Raw genomic sequence first — 18,952 nt, forward strand, 5'->3', positions numbered from 1 at the left:
ATAACTAACAATAGTTTGTATGCTGTATTCATTTTGGAGATATATCATGGGCCAAAATGATGACATTCAACTCAAAAATATTTTCAAGTACAGCTTTTCTCAGGAGCACAGACTTTGTCATCACTTTAGTGCCATCTTTTGTCTTTTTTAGTACACTTATGGTGATGTAACAAGTCCTCCAATAGGCATATGACGGGTCTCCGTTAAGTTTGAAATTAATTTTTGCTAATAATAGACTAACACATTTTCTCCCGTTGTTATGTTTTGCCTCCTTTCTAATAAAAACTTTAAATGACTGTGGTCACGGTTTCACGGATGACTCAGTCACACTGGAGCAAAAACAGGATGGAAACCAAAAACAAATGAAGCAATAAGCAAATCAGTGGTTACCAGGTAACTGCATTAAATGGCTGTCCTGCAGCAGCTGCATCCCTATTTGTGCAGAAGTTTTTGAACTTCAGTTTAAGATCTATGAGATTGTGACCAGTCTATAAATGTAATGAGTTAATTCTGTGTATGTATGATGGTAAAAGATTTGAAATTGTTGTCCAACAATCTGTTATCAAGTTTACAAGGTCGAGTTGTCGAGTCTCTGTTGTTGCTTTATCACCATTTTGGGGCACCAAAGTCGCTCTGAAGATGGTAACTGACTGCGAGTGGCTACACACCTGGTCCCCATTGTTAAAGCAACCATTTCAAAAGCAATGAAATTTCTAGTTAATTACACAAGGCTGCAAAAATAATTTTGGTCATGCTGTAGTCTCCAGCGACTGTGCGTTAGATACCAATTTTACAATAGCAATACCAATGATCAATAGCTGCTAATGATATTTGGGTTTTTTTCCCCAGGTGATTATTTTTCCATCCTTGTGCCAGGGGTACACAGACTTCTTAAGCCATCACAAAACTGATGTGATAATACATTAAATATATCAGCCAACGACATCAGTAATGCCAATCAACGTGGCCATGTCACCTCAGTTTCATTTACTGCCCATGTGTTTTGTTTTTACATGGCTGGCTCACAGAGAAGTCAGAACCATGACTGTTTAAAAGAAAAACACAGTACTCTGCAAAAGTTTTAGCCAGGTGTGAAAAAAAATGCTGTAAAGAATGCTTTCAGAAATATGAATAATGATTGTATTTTGTAAATTGATAAAAATAAACAAAGTGAGAGAACAAAATAAAAATCTAAATCAAATCAATATTTGGTATTACCACCTTTTGCCTTCAAACCATCAGCAATTATTATATGGAACAGCCAATCTCTGCTACCAAGGTGAGGTTGTGAAAGACCGTTTCATGTCATGGCAATATTGAGCAGAACCACAAGACCTTGCACCAGCAAGGTTTCTCCCAGACAAAGATTTCAAAGCAAACTGGGGTTTCAAGATGTGCTGTTCAAGCTCTTTTGAAGAAGCACAAAGAAACGGGCAACGTTGAGGATTGTAGACTCAGTAGTTGGCCAAGGAAACAGTGCAGCAGATAAAAGACACATCAAGCTTATTACTCTTCGAAATTGGAAGATGTTCAGCAGTGCCTTCAGCTCAGAACTGACATAAACCAGTGGGACCCAGGTACACCCACCCAGGTCCGGCCAGAAGTGGTCTTCATGGAAGAGTTGTTTCCAAGTTGGAGGTATGGCTTTTTGGCTGCAAGGCCAAGCGACTCAATTATGCACGGAAACATAGGAAATGGGGTGCAGAAAAATGGCAGCACATGCTCTAGACTTTTGACCTATGAGTCAAAATTTTAAATATTTGGCTGTAGCAGAAGGCAGCTTGTTCGTCAAAGGGCTGGAGAGTGGTACAATAATTATTGTCTGCACGCAACAGTGAAGCATCATGGATGTTGGTTGAAGGTTTAGGGCTGCATTTCTGCAAATGGAGTTAGAGATTTGGTAAGGATTAATGGTGTTCTTAGTGCTGAAAAACACAGTCAGATACTTATCCATCATGCAATACCATCAGGTAGGCATATAATTGGCCCCAAATTTATTCTGCAGCAGGACAACGACCCCAAACATACAGACAAAGTCATTAAGAACCATCTTCAGCATCTCAACATCATCAAGCGTGTTAGGATTACATGAAGAGACAGAAGGATCTGAGGAAACAGACATCCAGAGAAGATATGTGGTTAGTTCTCCAAGATGTTTGGAACAACCTACTAGCAGAGTTCCTTCAAAAACTGTGTGCAAGTGTACCTAGTGTACCTGCTGTTTTGAAGGTGCATTGAATTGCTATCCTGAAGCAGCTGCATCCCTATTTGTGTAGAATTTTCTAAATTCTCTGTTTACAGCATTTTTTCACACCTGCCTGAAATATTTGCACAGTACTGTTTCTGGACAGATCTACAAGTTCCTCTCATGTTGGACAGAGATCATATTGGAGGCTCCACAGAGTTTTTATTCCACACCAAGACACAAAGGAAACATCCAAATGCTAGCTGGCTAACATGCTCAATTAGGAGAGATATCTCTGAAACACAATATGGGATTGACATGAGGTTAGAGCTGTTAATTTATCACATAATATTGATCTTTTTAGTTCTTTTCTTTTTATTTTATTTTATGCAGTTTCAAATTTACAGTCTAACATATATTGTACCTTTTAACCTTTTTTTTGAAAATATAAGCCTTTTTGGGGGGAGGGGTTTAATATTATTCTCAAAGAATAATTTTGCTTTATTTAACTCTGATATATTCCCCATTTCTAGAGCTGTGATTTGAAACAGCAATCTGCAGCTGCAGGGTGCTTTTGATGTCAGTATAATCCGTTCTGAGCGATTCTTCTTTTTCTGGAATCTGTACAATGAAGATGGTTCACTGTGGCAGTCTGAGTTATATTTATCTCATCCAATTTGTTCATGTAAACAAGGTGTGTTCCTTCCACACATTAACCAGTCGTGGAGTTCCACATGGTACTGTGCTAGAACTCATGCCTTTCATGTTTAGCCAAATTAGAAAGCTCCACTTTAACACCTAGGCAGGATTGCTAACTGAGCAGTTGAATCAAGAAATCGCTTACATAGAACCTAACTGACCTGGAGAACCTGGTTCTCACATGTCTTTTCCTATTAAAAAGGATACTGTTCCTCCCCACCATGACTGAGTGCTTTGCTTATAGTGGACTGCTGAATTACTGAAGCTCTCTAACATCACAGTCATTACCTGACAGTACTCACGTACATCAGACGTTGTGAACTGAAAGTATAAAATAAAATTGAATTGAAGTTAATTGAACTGAGAGGACACAGTGGGCATTATCCATAAAGGCACATTATTGGGAAATATATCAGGTTAAAACAAACAGTTTTCACCTAAGTTCTCTATTGTAAAGTGTAGACCTACATTTTGGATGCCAGAGGACACAATTCATCACCATTTGTCGCCTATGTTTTTATATACACCCAGATTCCTGTCATTAGCTTTGTGAAGGGCATCAATTCAGTAGAACAGCCATGCAGATTCAAAGAGACTCAGCTAACTACAGTAAAACTGGGAGAAGTGAGATGGTTCCAGAAACCAGAAATGGACACAGTCAGTGACAGGCTGCATTTCATTTACCTCATGCAACAAAACAAAAGTGTTAACAGTAGTTCTCAATGGTATCAAAGAATGAAAAGTTTACAGGGAACTCTGGACAGGCCAGAGCAGAGAGGACACATGGAGGCGCGCAAGGAGGGAAAAGAAAGAGAAAGAGAAAAAATTAATTTAGTTCAGCTGAAGGCAAAAAGGAATGCACATTCCTATAAACGTTTACAAAAGGCGTCTGGAAAACAAAGCTTTGTAGTCGATGGGGCAGCACACCCGGCAAGTCAGACATCATTTTGAACAAAGCTACCTTGCGTGGTGTTTCTGTCATTGAGCAGCTTGGTCTGACTGTTCGGCAAAATCTTGATCTCAGGTGGATCTGGACTCTGGCCAGCGCGTGACGCCATGAGAGCGTTGAGATACTGTAGACGTGTCACCTGCAAAACACACGTACACACAAGTTAGTAATGTCGCTGCAGGGTTTTGGATAAAATGAAAGGTTTTTAGGGAGTTTTTAGGACAACCTCATAATCATGAATTACAGTAGTCAAGCATCAGTGATGGGAATAACGGCATTACAAGTAACCGATAATGGGATAATAGTAACAGAGTTACTAACGGCGTTACTTTTTTCCAGTAGCGAGTAATCTAACTAATTACCATTTCTATCGTTACAACGCGGTTACCATTACTAACAAGAAAATGCGGTGCGGTCGCCTTACTATTTTTCAACAAACAGATGCTGTCTTCAGCTTACCACATCTTTTATCAGTTGCACGGAAGTAACTGTAAGTAATCTGGGCGCTACAGCTTTTAGCAGCTGCGCGGACGGCAATCACTTTCTGCCCAACGATCACTTTTTGGCACAACACCTGTAGCTAAGGGGGCAAAACAATCGCTTGAGTGCTGCTGTTTGACTGAGGAAGAATAAAGTAGTCGTGGTAAGCCAATAACATGACCACTTCAAGATGACAAACCAACAAGGTGATATATACCAGTTTTTAAATTGTGTTGATAGACCACGTAAAACCAGAGTCATGATAAACAATAAATTCATGGCGTTTTTTCCTCAATAGTTTTGTCACGTTTAATGTCTAAGGACAGCGCTAGCAAGCACTCTCAGAAAAAGAGAGAGAGAGCGAGTTTTGAGATGTGAGAGATTTGTGACGTTCAGCATATTTGGAGTCTGTAGTTAATGTGTTGTCTTGTGTAGTTAGGTGTTGTGGATAGTATTGTGTTGTGTGTCAGAACAATGAGGTGACTGCTGTCTCCAGGTTCTACCTGGAGACAGTAGTCACCTTAGAAATAATTTTTTTGGAGTGGCACAAATAATTTGTGTGGCATCTTATTGAATGCAGAACAGCTGATTGTTCTGTAAATAGTTTGAAATGGTTATTTAAAAAAAGGGGGTAAAAGGTAAACGGCTGCAAATAACTTTGTTGTTTGCAAAACTTTTGCATATGATTTTAAAATTGACAATTTATAATTGCATTTAAAGTTATGAAATATGATTCAATAAACATGTTTGTGGTTGTTACAGTAAAACATAACTTTTTCTACTCGGATTTTATGTTTTGTCTGATTTTAGATCAATTGTGTTAATACAGTATATCAAAATAAAAACATAACTGTAAATTCAGACATGTGAGGTTGTGCTAAAAAGGATGATACTAAACAAGGCAAGTAAATAGTTTTTAGGTGAACTGTAGAGGGGAAATCAAAAGTAGTTAAAAATGGCCAATTATACCCTGGACCCCAGTGGGTTAAACTTTTTTTTTAAAAGTAACGCAATAGTTACTTTGCAAGTAATTAATTACTTTTATAATCTTGTAACTCAATTACTAACTCGGTTACTTTTTTGAAGTAGTAACTAGTAACTATAATTAATTACTTTTTCAAAGTAACTTGCCCAACGCTGTCGAGCATAGAAGTAATGAATGCATGATTTAGTTAGGGCTGGATTCCCACTGTCACCAAAAGCTTGCTCATCGGGATTATCTGATTGTTGGGGTTTTCTCTGTATTATTGTAGGCTCTGTCAAACTGTTATATTCTTTATATTTCTGTAACTGTATTATCAGTTTGTTGTCTATGATACGCTTTACTAACCAATACAGATTAAATTAAAACTTTTTAATGCTTACGAATAGTCTTTGTTATGGATGAATACTTTCCAAGAGAAAAGACACATATACAAACTCGTATGAGCTGGAGGTCCGTGAGAGCTCGGACGGTGTAGTCGGGGCAATAGCTGGACGGGCTTGTGGCTTCTGCTGACTCAAAAGGATCCCTGGGAGAGTGACGCTGAGTTGACACCGGAGACTGGTGCACTGAAATTGCACAATCATACACACAGCCTGCACATTATCTGGAGCATTGCAAATTTGAGCTCTTTTGTCTTCTTATTGTCACCAACTCATTGTTATGAAAACACACTGAAACACAGCATTATGATTTAGTAGAAATCATTACTTTTAGCTTATTGTATGCTTAACTGGTTTGAAGATAAAATTTTGAGGTGTGACTGAAGCGACTGACAAACCCTTGGAACAAGTATTATAATTATTATGAAGAATGTGTAAAAAATCAATTAACTAATATGTAAGTTTATATGATAAAGTTTAAATCTAATTTCTTCAAACCTTGCTATGGAGAGAATTATTAAGAGAAAACTGCTAACTTGAAACAGTAGCTTATGATTGGAAATTTACGTGGTTTAGTGACCATTAAATAATGTAATTTTAATGTACTTAAATCACAGTTAAGGTTTTAATCTTGGTATAAATAAAATGAGAGGTAAATAATAAAAAGGTAACAAAATTTGGTCCCACTTACAGCCAACTAGTTTAGCTTTAAACTGTAATTCACATAATTTTTGTTAGGTGCCTTTAAATTGCTATTTCTAATGTCTTCAACTAGGATTTAACTAACATGCTACAGATACTGTAAATGTTACATATTGGCTCCATTAATGTTTTGAGTCACTCCTGCTCAAAATCTCTTCCCATATTTGGAAGGTCCTGATTCAACTGAAAGAACAATGTCACTGAGCATACAAGTCTATGGCTTATTCAAGGACTAAGAATTTATCAGCCTTTATTTAAAATTAGGCAATTATTTTATTCATTTATCAAACAAAAATATAAATCATTTAAAATGAGCAATAAGGTCATTTACTAGATTAAAACAGAAACATTGTTATAATTATAATACTATGTGGTCAAACCTAAAGGGAATACCTAAAATGACCATTATATGCATGAAGTCTTTTATAACCTAGCTGATATGAAAATGAATGCTATGGGGTTAAATTCCAGGCATAAATATAAACTCCAAGAACTTCTTTAAAACTTCCATGCATGTAAAACAGGACATGTTGGCTGATTTTAATTTATCCTGCTCAATTTGTTTTCTTATTTTTTATGACTTAGCATATAAACCTAGCCCTAACGTGATTTATTAATATCTGTTGTCTACTATGTATGCAAAAACAACATTTAACTGCTCCAGCAGCTCAGTGTGATTTTATTTGCAGTATTTTCTGTAGGTTGTAAAATGTTTTAGGGGTCAGACAAAAATGTGACATGAAAGATGTCACTTCAGGCTTTTAAAATTGTGGAGATGATTTGTGGATTTTATTTACCAAGAAAAATAATGAAAATAATAAGACATATTCTTACTTACAGCTGGAAGTCTAGTGGTGAAATGAAACTCTTGAATACAATATCTCTAAATAATTATCAGGATTCTCAGTGCTTAATACACAATTTTCCAGGCCATTCGGAGTGACACGCGCGCTTTGAAATGCATTAATATAATGTAAAGTACATTACTGTATATGTAATAGTTTTAGTATTCTACAGGAATGCTGTGAAATTGCCCTGTTTATCTTACTTAAAACAATTTAATAAAATTTGTAAATAGTTTTATTTTTGAGTGTTAAAACTACACTGTAATCTTAACTTTTTAAATATGGCTTTTAATTTTAATTCATGAAGTATACACAATCTTAACAAACATGATGATGCATTTAAATGCCCAGAAATCTGTATGATCAGTCTTCGGGTGAATTGTCCCTGCATTGTGAAGCAATTCTGTGTTTTGTAAACTCACCTGAAGATGGCAGCGTCAAAGCAGACACGCCATAGTATGTAAATGCTCCATTTTCAAATTTCAGCCCCTCTTTGCCAATCTCCACTTCAACGCGGCCCTGACAAGGAGCAAACAAGAAACATGCACACAATGAATGTGTGTGTGAATGGGTGAATGACTGAATGTAGTGTGAAGCGCTTTGGGGTCCTTAGGGACTAGAAAAGCGCTATACAAATGCAGGCCATTTACCATTTACCATTGTTTTTGGAAACAAGAGAAAACATATACAATAAACTCACAAGAATGTCCTTAAAATTATTCACACATGGACTTCCGGTGTCATGGTGGCGAGAGTAGCAGCATAAACAGGAGCTCCTGCATCGATAGCTAAAATAATCCGCAATTCAAGAATATAATTCATTAAAAGCGATTTTCCCTTTAAGAATAATGAGCGGAAATAAAAATAAGAAGGGACGAGCCCCAGGCCGAAGCTTAGAAACGCGACTTGAGAGTAAGACATATGAAACACGCTCCGAGCAAGAGGGCGAGAAGATGGCGGCGGAGGCCGCAACATCAGCGCTAGGCCCTCTCAGACAAGTGGTGGGTGAAGTAGTGGCGGAGGGCATGCAAGACCTTAAGGCAGAGATGAAGAAGGAGCTATCGCTCGTGAGAACAAGTTTGAAAGAGGACATGAAAGCCCAAATGAGCGAGTTAACACACGAGATAAATCAACAGGTTACCGCCGCCACAAGCAGGATCGAGGAGGTGGGGAAACATCTGGAAGAAATGGAAAGAAACATGGTAGGGAAGGAGAAATGGGACATTGGAGTGAGGGATGCCATTGTTCAGCTGCTGCCAGAGGCAGCTCCAAGAGAAGGTTACGGATTTGGAGGGGCGCTCACGCCGTAATAACATACGGATATATGGCATCCCTGAGAACATAGAAGGCACCTCCATGCTAAGGTATGTGGAAAGCATGATGATATCGGAGTTGGGGGACGGTGTGGACTTGGGCAGCGAGAAGAACCTAGGGATAGAGAGAGCTCACCGGGCGCTGGGAGTGCGGCCGCCGCCGGGGGCGCCCCCTCGATCAACGGTGGTGCGCTTCTTAAAGTTCAATATTAAAGAACAAATCCTACGCGCTGCATGGAAGAAGCCTGTATATATAAAGGAGAAACGGATTTTCTTTGATCACGACTATGCCGAAAACATACAAATGAAGAGAAAAGAGTATGGCCCGGTTAAAAAAGTACTTAAAGAAAACGCCATCCGGTTCCAGACCCCGCTTGCTAAAATGCGGGTTCATTTTGACTCGGGAATGGTCCTATACAATAACGCGGAGGAAGCTGCGGCGGATCTAAGAAGACGCGGATACACGGTGGGACCGGTGGCCACAAGAAAGCCCAAAGGCATTACGGCGGAGATGATCAGCAGTATCCTACCGACGAGCGTGGTTGGGCCGCGACGCACCGGGAATACAGCTGATCTACGCGGGAGCGCACGGGAAAAGCTGAAGGTACGGAGGAGTAACACCTGCGCCCCGCCCGCCCCGTTTCGCTGTTAAGATGAACATAAGACCAACGGAACAACAGGTGCGCCGGGCTGCTGATCAATACAGGGGGATATATGGTTGGATGGCCTCCTCCCCTGGCCGTGATGGAATATGGCACGTCGATACCCCTTTGATCATAGAGTGGTGAGGGTCCGATGCAGGTGACTCACATGTTTTTTGTTTTTGTTTTTTAGTTTCCCTTTTTCTTTTAAAATAGGAAACGAGAGGGGCCCCACACTGTGGCATTTCCCCCAGACTGAGAGGAGAGAAAAAACCTCTCTTATGGAAGACCTGGTTTATTTGGTTAAGACAAGTTCTGTCTTTGTTCATGTGTGTTTATTATGTGTTCTGAGGGCTGGGAGTATTGTTATGTTGGTGCAGGAAAATAAGTTGGAAATATATAGAACATATGCGGTATTATAAGGTATTGTCTTTGAATGTAAATGGTATAAAGAATCCCATTAAGAGGAGTAAGATAGTTTCAAAGCTAAAAAGGGAAAAAATTGATATTGCATTTCTACAAGAAACGCATCTCTCAAAGGAAGAACATGAGAAGTGGAAGAGAATGGGATTCAAAAATATCTATTATGCCTCACATAGATCTGGCAAAAAAAGAGGAGTGGCCATTCTGATACCGAACAAGGTTGGTTTTGAGTTTACTGGAGAACATAAAGATAAAGAGGGAAGATTTGTGTTGGTGAAAGGGAAAATGGAACAGGAAGACGTCACGCTGTGTAATATATATGCACCCCCTGGTAGTAGTACAGGGTTCTTTAAGGAGATATTCAGTCTTATTGCCGCAGAAAGTGTTGGTACATGTATATGTGCAGGAGATTTTAATTTACTTCTCCATCCAAAATGGGATACAACTAGCCGAGACCGGAGGGGAACTAAATTAGAGAAACAAGTAAAAACAATGTTGTCTGAGTTGGGGCTTATAGATATATGGAGATATTTACACAAACATGAACGCAAATTTACATTTTATTCAGCGAGACATGATATGTACTCGAGGATTGATTATTTCTTTACTTTTAGTAAAGATCTCCACAGAGTGAAGGATTGTATAATAGGACAAAGAGATTTATCTGATCATTCGGGACTAACTATGAAGATTGGGTTTAAAGCTAGCCCCAAAAACACCTTATGGAGGCTTAACACAGGCCTGTTAAATAATGACTTGTTTAAAAGAGAAATGGGACAGGAGTTAAAAACATATTTAGAACTCAATGACAATGGAACAGTTAATCCTACGATTTTATGGGATGCGGCTAAGGCATACCTTAGGGGTAAAATTATTGCAAAATGTGCAGTCCTAAAGAAGGTCAGAGCAAAAAAGCTGTCAGATTTGCAGGAAAATTTGGGAAAATTGGAACAATTGCACACCGTTACAAGGTGCCCCCAGGTATTGGAGCAGATGAGGCTGGTTAAACAGGAGATCCACAAAATTTTAAGTGAGGAAATTGAAAAAAAAATTAAAATATAATAGACAACGGTGGTATGAGGCAGGACCCAAAGCTGCTAGGCTATTATCATGGAGACTCAGGAGGCAACAACAGGAGAACACTATTCATAAAGTTCGAAATTTAAAAACAAATAAGATAACTAATAAACTTGAAGAAATTCAGAGAGCATTTGAAGAATATTACACTGAGCTATACACACAACCGGACAAAGCAGATGAGCATAAGATTCAGAATTTCTTATCCAGCCTAGATCTACCATTTATAGGTAAGCAGCAGAATGAAAAACTCGTCAGAGAAATATCAGCAGAAGAGATTAACATTGGGATCTCAAAACTCAAGACTTTTAAAGCCCCAGGATGTGATGGATTTCCACCAGAGAGGTATAGGCAGATGAGGGAACCCTTAATCCCGCTACTAAAGGCCTCTTTTAATTACTCTCTGAGTGGGGGGGCGCTCCCACCATCGTGGCAGGAGGCGTATATCTCTGTCATACCAAAAGCAGGGAAGGATAAAACTGACCCCAGAGGTTATAGACCTATTAGCGTGTTAAATATAGACTATAAACTATTTGCCGCGATTTTGGCTAGGAGGTTGAGTACATTGATGCCCACGCTGATAGAGGAGGATCAAACAGGCTTCATTGGTAACAGACAAACACACGATAATATCAGAAGGGCCATTCATACTATTGACCGGATACTTAAAGGGAAAACTGGAACAGTTCTCATTGGGCTTGATGCGGAAAAGGCATACGATACAGTCGGGTGGGAATTTCTGTTTCATGTGTTGAAGAGATTTGGGCTATGTGACAGGTTTATTCAGTGTATAAGAATGATTTATATGTCTCCAACAGCGAGGATCAAAGTTAATGGAAGCCTCTCAAATCGGATAACGCTACAACGTGGCTGCAGGCAGGGCTGCCCGTTGAGCCCACTGCTCTTCAACCTTTTCATTGAGCCATTGGCTCAATGTATCAGGGAAGATACTCGATTGGAGGGGGTTACAACGGGGAATGTGGAAAATAAAATTTGCTTGTATGCAGACGATGTGCTGGTAGCGCTAGGAAACCCGGAAGAGGGAATTCCTCTGCTTATGGAAATACTGGAAGAATATGGCAGACTGTCTGGTTATAGACTGAACATTCAAAAAACTCAAATCTTGACATTCTTCTTTAACCCCTCAAGACAATTGGTAGCAAGATATAGATTCGGATGGCATCAATCTCAAATGGAGTATTTGGGGATCCTGCTGACAAAAGACCCTGCATTGTTATATGAAGTTAATTATAATCGGGTGAACAAGAAGATATATGAAGATCTGGAGAGGTGGAGTCTGCTCCCCCTCGATCTGGGCAGCAGAGTTAGAGCGATAAAGATAAATATCCTCCCAAAGCTGCTATATTTGTTTGCAGCACTTCCAGTTGAGGTCCCAGCAAAACAATTTAGGGAGTGGGATATGCATTGCTCAAGATTCATATGGGGAAATAAAAGGCCGAGAGTGAAATATGCAACAATGCAGCTGCCTGGTGAGCGGGGGGGCATGGCTCTACCGTGCTTTGAGTATTACTATCTGGCAGCCCAGATCAGACCTCTAGTGTGCTGGTGTAACTCTAAGTTTGAGGCAAAATGGAAGGACATTGAGCTTTCTTTGATGGATTTCCCAATACAGTCTGTTCTGGGGTCTCTTGAGAGTTTGCCACAGGCATATCAGATGCAAAATTTATGTGTAAGTTTTTCCCTGAAAAAATGGGCAGATGTGATTAAAATTTTTGGTCTTAATAGGGAAATAGGGTTGCTGGGATGGCCAGCGCATCTCCCACGCTTCCTTCCAGCATTGTTAGACCATAAATTCAGGGAGTGGTCCAGGCATGGAATCACTGCGATCTGTAAGATAGTTAAGCATGGGGAGCTGATCAAATTTGAGGACGTGTCAGATTTACGAGATCGGCAGGGAAGATTTTTATCGTTACCTGCAGGTTCGGAGCTTCTTCCGGAAGGAAATTAGAATGCTTGACGCAGATGCTAGTGGGGTGATCCAAATATTTATGGATGCTTATGGTGAGAACATTATAAGAGGTACTATAGGCAAAATATACAGAAGTTTTACAGCCATGAAAAAGACCTCAACAAGATATGTCAGTCATCGATGGGAAAAAGAAGCAGGTATAACTATCTCAGAGGAAGATTGGTTGCGGATGTGGAAGAATGTGTTGTCTACCACAAATTCTTTAACATGGCGAGATTTTGGATGGAAGAATTTAATTAGATTCTTCATCACACCAAAGCAGAAATCCAAAATAAGTGGTTCAGGCGCTTCATGCTGGAGGGAGTGCGGGGAGGTCACTGCAGGTTGCTTCCATGTCTTCTGGTCATGCCCTAAACTGAAGACCTTTTGGGAGGAGATTAAACAAATGGTGATGGATGTGCTGGAAGTAATACTGGACTTCTCCTTTAGTACCATGTACCTTGGGAATATCCCTGAGGATATAAATAACAGAGACTCATACTTACTGAAAATAATTATGGTTGCATGCAAAAAGGCAATTACTAAGTGTTGGTTACAGACAAGCCCCCCCACACGGAAGCTGGTCATAGACATTATTAACACAATTCATCATATGGAACTGATTACCCTCTCACTGCGGCTACAGAAGGAGAAAGGAGAGAGACTTTGGGAACGATGGGATCGTTATATGTCAAGAGACTAGAAACTGATACCTCTGTGATGCAGAGGGACAGCTGCGAATTTGTTTGAATGGGACATGCACCTGTGTAATATGTAATATGTGTAAGTAAAACAAGGCGTTGTGTATTTTGGAATATGCGAACATATGTGACTGTGTTGGTTTCCCTTGCCCTCTTTAGTTCTGTATGTAAAATAAGATGAAAATCAATAAAGAGAAAGTATTAAAAAAAATTATTCACACATGCAACTTCTACTGCTTTGCTTGTGTTACTTATATCCTTATTTCTGGATAATGTTTTCCACTGTCAGTGATTTTCAGGTTACGTCAGGCTAAAAGGCTGTATTTTACAGTCTTAAATTTGTACTTTTACTAATAAGTGCGGTTTTTTTTGTAATTGAAGTCTTTATTTGTTTTTAACATTTAACAACATGAAAACAAACAAAGTAACAAACAAAACAACAAGAGAAAAGAAACAATAAAGAAAAGAAAAGAGCTTCCAATCCCATGGTTAATTCACCTTTATATTTTGGGTCTATTTTCAATACCTACTAACTATCGGTACACCCGTAAAAAAAAAAAAAAAAAAAAGGACAATAAAATCTAATTCTTAAGTCGTTCCATTACTGAGTGCCTACACAAACATACAATGCAGCAAGCATAAAATTTAACTAAAGATAATTGCCCTGACCAAATAAATTCCAGCCATCTCAGCCAAAAACATGTCCCCATGATTTGTCAAAACCCTCCCTATTATCATTAATCCTAGCAAAGAATTTTTCATACGACACCATTTTCAGCATATTTTCTTTCCACCTATTATATTCTGGAGGAGATGGTTCCTTCCATACACTGAGAATAACTCGAGCCGCTGCGATCACCCCCACCTTTATAACCACAAAGTCATATTTTGAAACCCCAGGTAACACCGACTGATCCCCTAATAAGCACAGTCTTGGTGACAGGGGTATCATCAAACCAATCCACCTTCCTATTTTATCCAATACTTTTTGCCAAAAGGGATAAACTTTCCCACATTCCCAAATAGCATGCATAAAGGTCCCTGGATCTGAACTACATTTCCAGCATACATTACTGGGACTGATTCCCATTCTATAAAGTTTGGACGGAGTGAAGTACCATCTGTGTATTAATTTATACTGAGTAAATTTACCCCTGACCTCTCTTATATATTTATCAGAGAATGACAAAATTCTGCGCCAGTCTTCTTTAGAAATTGCACAACCCAGATCTCTCTGCCATATAATCCTTAAGTTTTCACACATCTCTTTTTTTGGATTGTTAAACAGTTTGTAGAAAACAGCTGCCCTATGTGCCGTACTGGACAATTCTAAAAACTCCACCACCATATTTGAGCTTTGAGTAAATTTCCCTTTGGTAATACAATCCCTTATTTGTAAATATTTCCAAAAATTATTTTCTCTTATCAAACCATATTTTTGGGTTATTTCAACGAATGACATAAACACTCCCCCTGAGTAAAGATCACTTATCCTGTGTTTGCCTTTGACAAGCCATTCCTTCCAGAGCACAGTTTTTCGCCCAATCTGTACAGCAGTGTTGTTCCATAGCGAGGTATAAGGTTGTCTTAAATGAGATGCTCCACACATCTTGTGCACCTCTACCCAGACAGCTTTGGAATACCCGAGCACTGGGTTATTATGAAAGTCTTGTCCATTAGTTGCCGAGCCCTGTGAGAGAACATCCAAGGGTGTAAAAGGGCTCACTAGTTCCTGTTCGATCTTCATCCAGCTCAGCTCAGAGTCCGATCCTGTCCAGTGTTTGGCCAGTCTTGACATTTCAAAAGCTAAATTATACAACTTCACATTTGGGAGGGCCATTCCCCCAATGTCTTTAGAGGCCCACATTTTCTTTATAGTCACTCTCGGCTTCTTGTTATTCCACAAAAAATCTTTAATTAACTTCTCAAATTGACTAAATATGTGTAAAGGAATTCGTACAGGTAACATCATGGAAACATAATTGAACTGTGGGGCCACCATCATTTTAATCACATAAATTTTACCCCATAGTGTAAGATTCAATTTACCCCATTTATCCAGATTTGTTTTTATCTTTAGGAGGAGAGGTTCCATATTTGAAAGCATAATATCCTCCAGTTTGGGTTTTAATACTATTCCTAAATACTTCATACCTGAAGGTAAGTACTTAGAATTGAATGGAGTAACGCATCTAGAATGACATGATGCTGATAATGGCATGCCTTCCGATTTGTCCCAGTTTATCTTATAACCTGACAACCCTGAAAATGACTCAACACATGTGAGTAGCGCTGGTAGAGACTGCATGGGATCCGTTAATACTGCTAAGATGTCATCAGCATATAGAAATAACTTGTGCTCCATACCCCCTGCATGAACACCTCTGACATCCCTGTTAGCTCGAATAGCCAAGGCCAGCGGTTCCAGAAATATTGTAAAAAGCAGCGGGGACAAAGAGCACCCCTGCCGGGTCCCGGACCTATTTTTAATAAAGCCAACCTGATCACCATTGATGATATCTGGTAATATTTGATCCAGGCGGGAGGCCAAAACCTTTGTCAAAATTTTGCAATCGACGCCCAAAAGGCTTACTGGCCGGTAATTTGCTGGGTCCGATAGATCCCTATCCTTTTTAGGAATAAGGGAGATCAGTGCTTCATTAAACGTACTTGGCAAGGAACCTATTTCTAATGCCTCAAGGTAAACTTTATGTAGGACTGGAGCTAAAATATCAATATATTTCTTATAATACTCAATCGGGAAGCCATCCAAGCCTGGCGATTTCCCATTCTTCATTGATGAGATCGCAGCTCTGACCTCTTCTTCAGTTATAGGCTCATCCAGTCTTTTTTTCTGTTCCCCAGAAAGAGTAGGTAATTGTAGACCTGAAAAAAATGTCTTCACCTCCCCCTCATTAAGTGCACCAGCAGACGTATACAAATCTTGATAAAATGATTGGAAAATTGAATTTATTTCTTTCGATGAGGTTACCACTTGGCCGTCTTTCTTAATCATAGATATATTATTTAAATGATCTTGCTGCTTCAGTTGCCTTGCCAATAGTCTTCCATTCCTTTCGCCACCTTCATAAAATTTTGTTTTAAGCCTAAATAAGGCATATTATGCCTTTTTGTTATAAATGTCATTCAGCTGGTATTTTAATTTACATATAGTCTGGTATTTATAATTTGAGTATTGTCTCGCTAAATCCTTCTACAATTCTCGTATTTCTTTATCTAAGGTTTTTTCCCCGTTCTAGATCACTTTTCCTAACTTTTGTTGCGTATGCAATTATCTTTCCTCTTATATATGCTTTAGATGCTTCCAAACTGTGGCTACTTTATCTGTGGAACCCATATTGATTTCGAAGAAAATTTTAAGATCCTTTGTTAACTCCTCACTAAAACATTTGTTCTGCAACAACATCATGTTAAGCCTCCAGCGACCCCTCTTCGTTCTATCTGTGTTTAAATCAATTTGCAACTCTACTGTGGCATGATCACTAATGACAATGGCACCAATCTCACAGTCGACGACTGAATCGACCAGAGACTTTGATATTAAGGCGGAATCTATCCTCGAATATGTTTTATGACAATTGGAGTAAAATGTATATTCCCTTGAACTGGGATTAACTAACCTCCAAATGTCCACTAGGCAAAGATCCTCTGTCAGTAAATGAACAGCCTCTCTGTCCCTGGGTGTAGACGTACCCCTGGGTTTGCTCTTATCAATTATCCCATCCATCACCTGGTTGAAATCCCCAGCCAATATTACCTGCCCCTCATGATCCCCTATTATCTTGTTAATTTTGTGAAAAAAAAAAAAAAATCTGGCTCTGCTTTATTAGGTGCATAAATATTACACAAAACTGTTCAAACCCCATTAATTAAGGCCTCCAAGCAGATAATGCGCCCTTCTTTATCATTATATTTCTTCAGCAACACGAAGCTTAATTTTTTATTAATAAGGATCAAAACACCATTTCGTTTACTCGAATATGAACTATGAAAAACGGAGCCCACCCAGTCTCGTTTAAACTTTTTTGCCTCTTCTTCCCCAGCAATGTGGGATTCCTGAATAAACGCTATATCTGTATTTTTAGATTTTAAGTATGCTAGAACCTTCTTCCTCTTAATTGGGTCCCCACATCCGTTTATGTTCCACGATATTATTTTAGTATACCTGTTCATCGCTTTCTAATAGAAATGGGTTAAGGCACACCTTGTGCGCTTTACAACACAACACAAATATATAGGCATAGGCACTCAATATTACAAAACCCAAACAAACCAAAACAACGTTGCTAAGCGCCCCCTCCCTCCCCTCCTACCCAAGCCTAACTAACTTTAGCTTGAGACACCAAACTGTCCGTGGTCCGTGAGACACGCTAATCGTCCGATAGCAGCACCGCCGCCGCGGCCCCGTTGTGCCCAGTTTTTTATTTGTTACCTTATTTTAAAATTCACATACACTTCTCCGATCTGTTACATCATGTCCCGCACTCCTCTAAGTCGACTCCTGCAGAAATTTCTCGGCCTCCTTTGAATGCTTTCTTTTGTCTTTTGTCCGTTCCACGTAAAAATGAGTGTTGCAGGATACATCAGCCTATGCTTCACTTGTAGCTCTCGGAGACGCTTCTTGACCGGGTTGAATGCCTTCCTCTTCTCCGCCAGCTCCCTTGTAACATCTTCAAAGAAGGAAAGCTTGGCGCCTTGCCAATTGACTCCACGCTTCTCTCTGGCCACCCGTAGTACTTTCTCCCCAGCAGATGAACGTAGAAAGCGGACATGTATCACCCTGGGAGGCTCGTTAGATTCCGGCATTGGTACAGGGGAACAATGGGCACGTTCAATTTCAAATTCACTTCCAGAAAGCTTAAGTGCTTTGGCCAGAATCTCCGTCACATATTTGTCCACGTTCCCGGGTGTCTCCACACCTTCTTTAAGTCCAATAATCCGTACATTGTTCCTCCTGCTACGGTTTTCAAGGTCCTCCACTCGTGACCACAACGCCTCCATCCTTTTTTGGAATTTGTCCACTTTTGCCTCGGTAAGCACGCTGGCATCTTTCATGTCTGAGGTACGTTGTTCCGCCTCTCCTAACCTCACTTTTATATCTTCCACCGAATCTTTCAGTTCTTTAGTGGCTTCTTTAATAGTGGTGACATCTTTTGCTACGACCTGAAGAGTAGCGTTCATTTTCTTAATTTCCTCAAAAACATCCTTTTTGCTCTCGCTCCCTATACCTTCCTCAACTACTGCTGGAGAGGCGGCCTCAGATGCAGGTGTATTTTCGGGCGGTTCCGGAGCGAGGCTAATGCTAGCTTGCTTCTTCCTCGTGGTAGCTCCCTTAAAAAAAAGTTTGCTTTGTTATTACCTGCCATTTTCCAAAGACGGTAATTCTTGAAAAACTTCAAAGTCAACAAAGGGTGTCCAATTTATGACTACAGCTGGAGTGTATGTTTCCAGGTTCAGAACATTAATCAACAGGCTTTAGGAGCGCCTCTAGTGTGCGGCCATCTTCCTACTTTTTTTAGTGCAATGCCTGGCACAGTCAATATAAGTTGTACCTGTAATACATAATAGAAACTATACATAGT

At 39.6% G+C, this 18,952-nt stretch overlaps 1 protein-coding gene across 5 annotated transcripts in view; it reads right to left on the reverse strand.

The window, feature by feature from the left end:
- cnnm3 (cyclin and CBS domain divalent metal cation transport mediator 3) overlaps positions 1-18,952 on the reverse strand; it is a 36,071-nt gene that overhangs the window by 4,824 nt on the left and 12,295 nt on the right. For 2 of the 5 annotated variants that reach the window (XM_026173003.1, XM_026173000.1), the window contains exon 8: positions 17,777-18,701. In XM_026173003.1, coding sequence (XP_026028788.1) covers positions 17,838-18,701 — 864 coding nt within the window. In that variant the 3' untranslated portion in view covers positions 17,777-17,837. Of the gene's footprint in view, positions 1-3,568; positions 3,641-3,845; positions 3,973-5,733; positions 5,865-7,647; positions 7,745-12,682; positions 13,033-17,776; positions 18,702-18,952 lie in introns of those variants that run through there. The other 3 variants (XM_026173002.1, XM_026173001.1, XM_026173004.1) reach the window with 3 other exon arrangements.

Source organism: Astatotilapia calliptera, chromosome 7 (assembly GCF_900246225.1).
Source record: "Astatotilapia calliptera chromosome 7, fAstCal1.2, whole genome shotgun sequence".
Classification (NCBI taxonomy): domain Eukaryota; kingdom Metazoa; phylum Chordata; class Actinopteri; order Cichliformes; family Cichlidae; genus Astatotilapia; species Astatotilapia calliptera.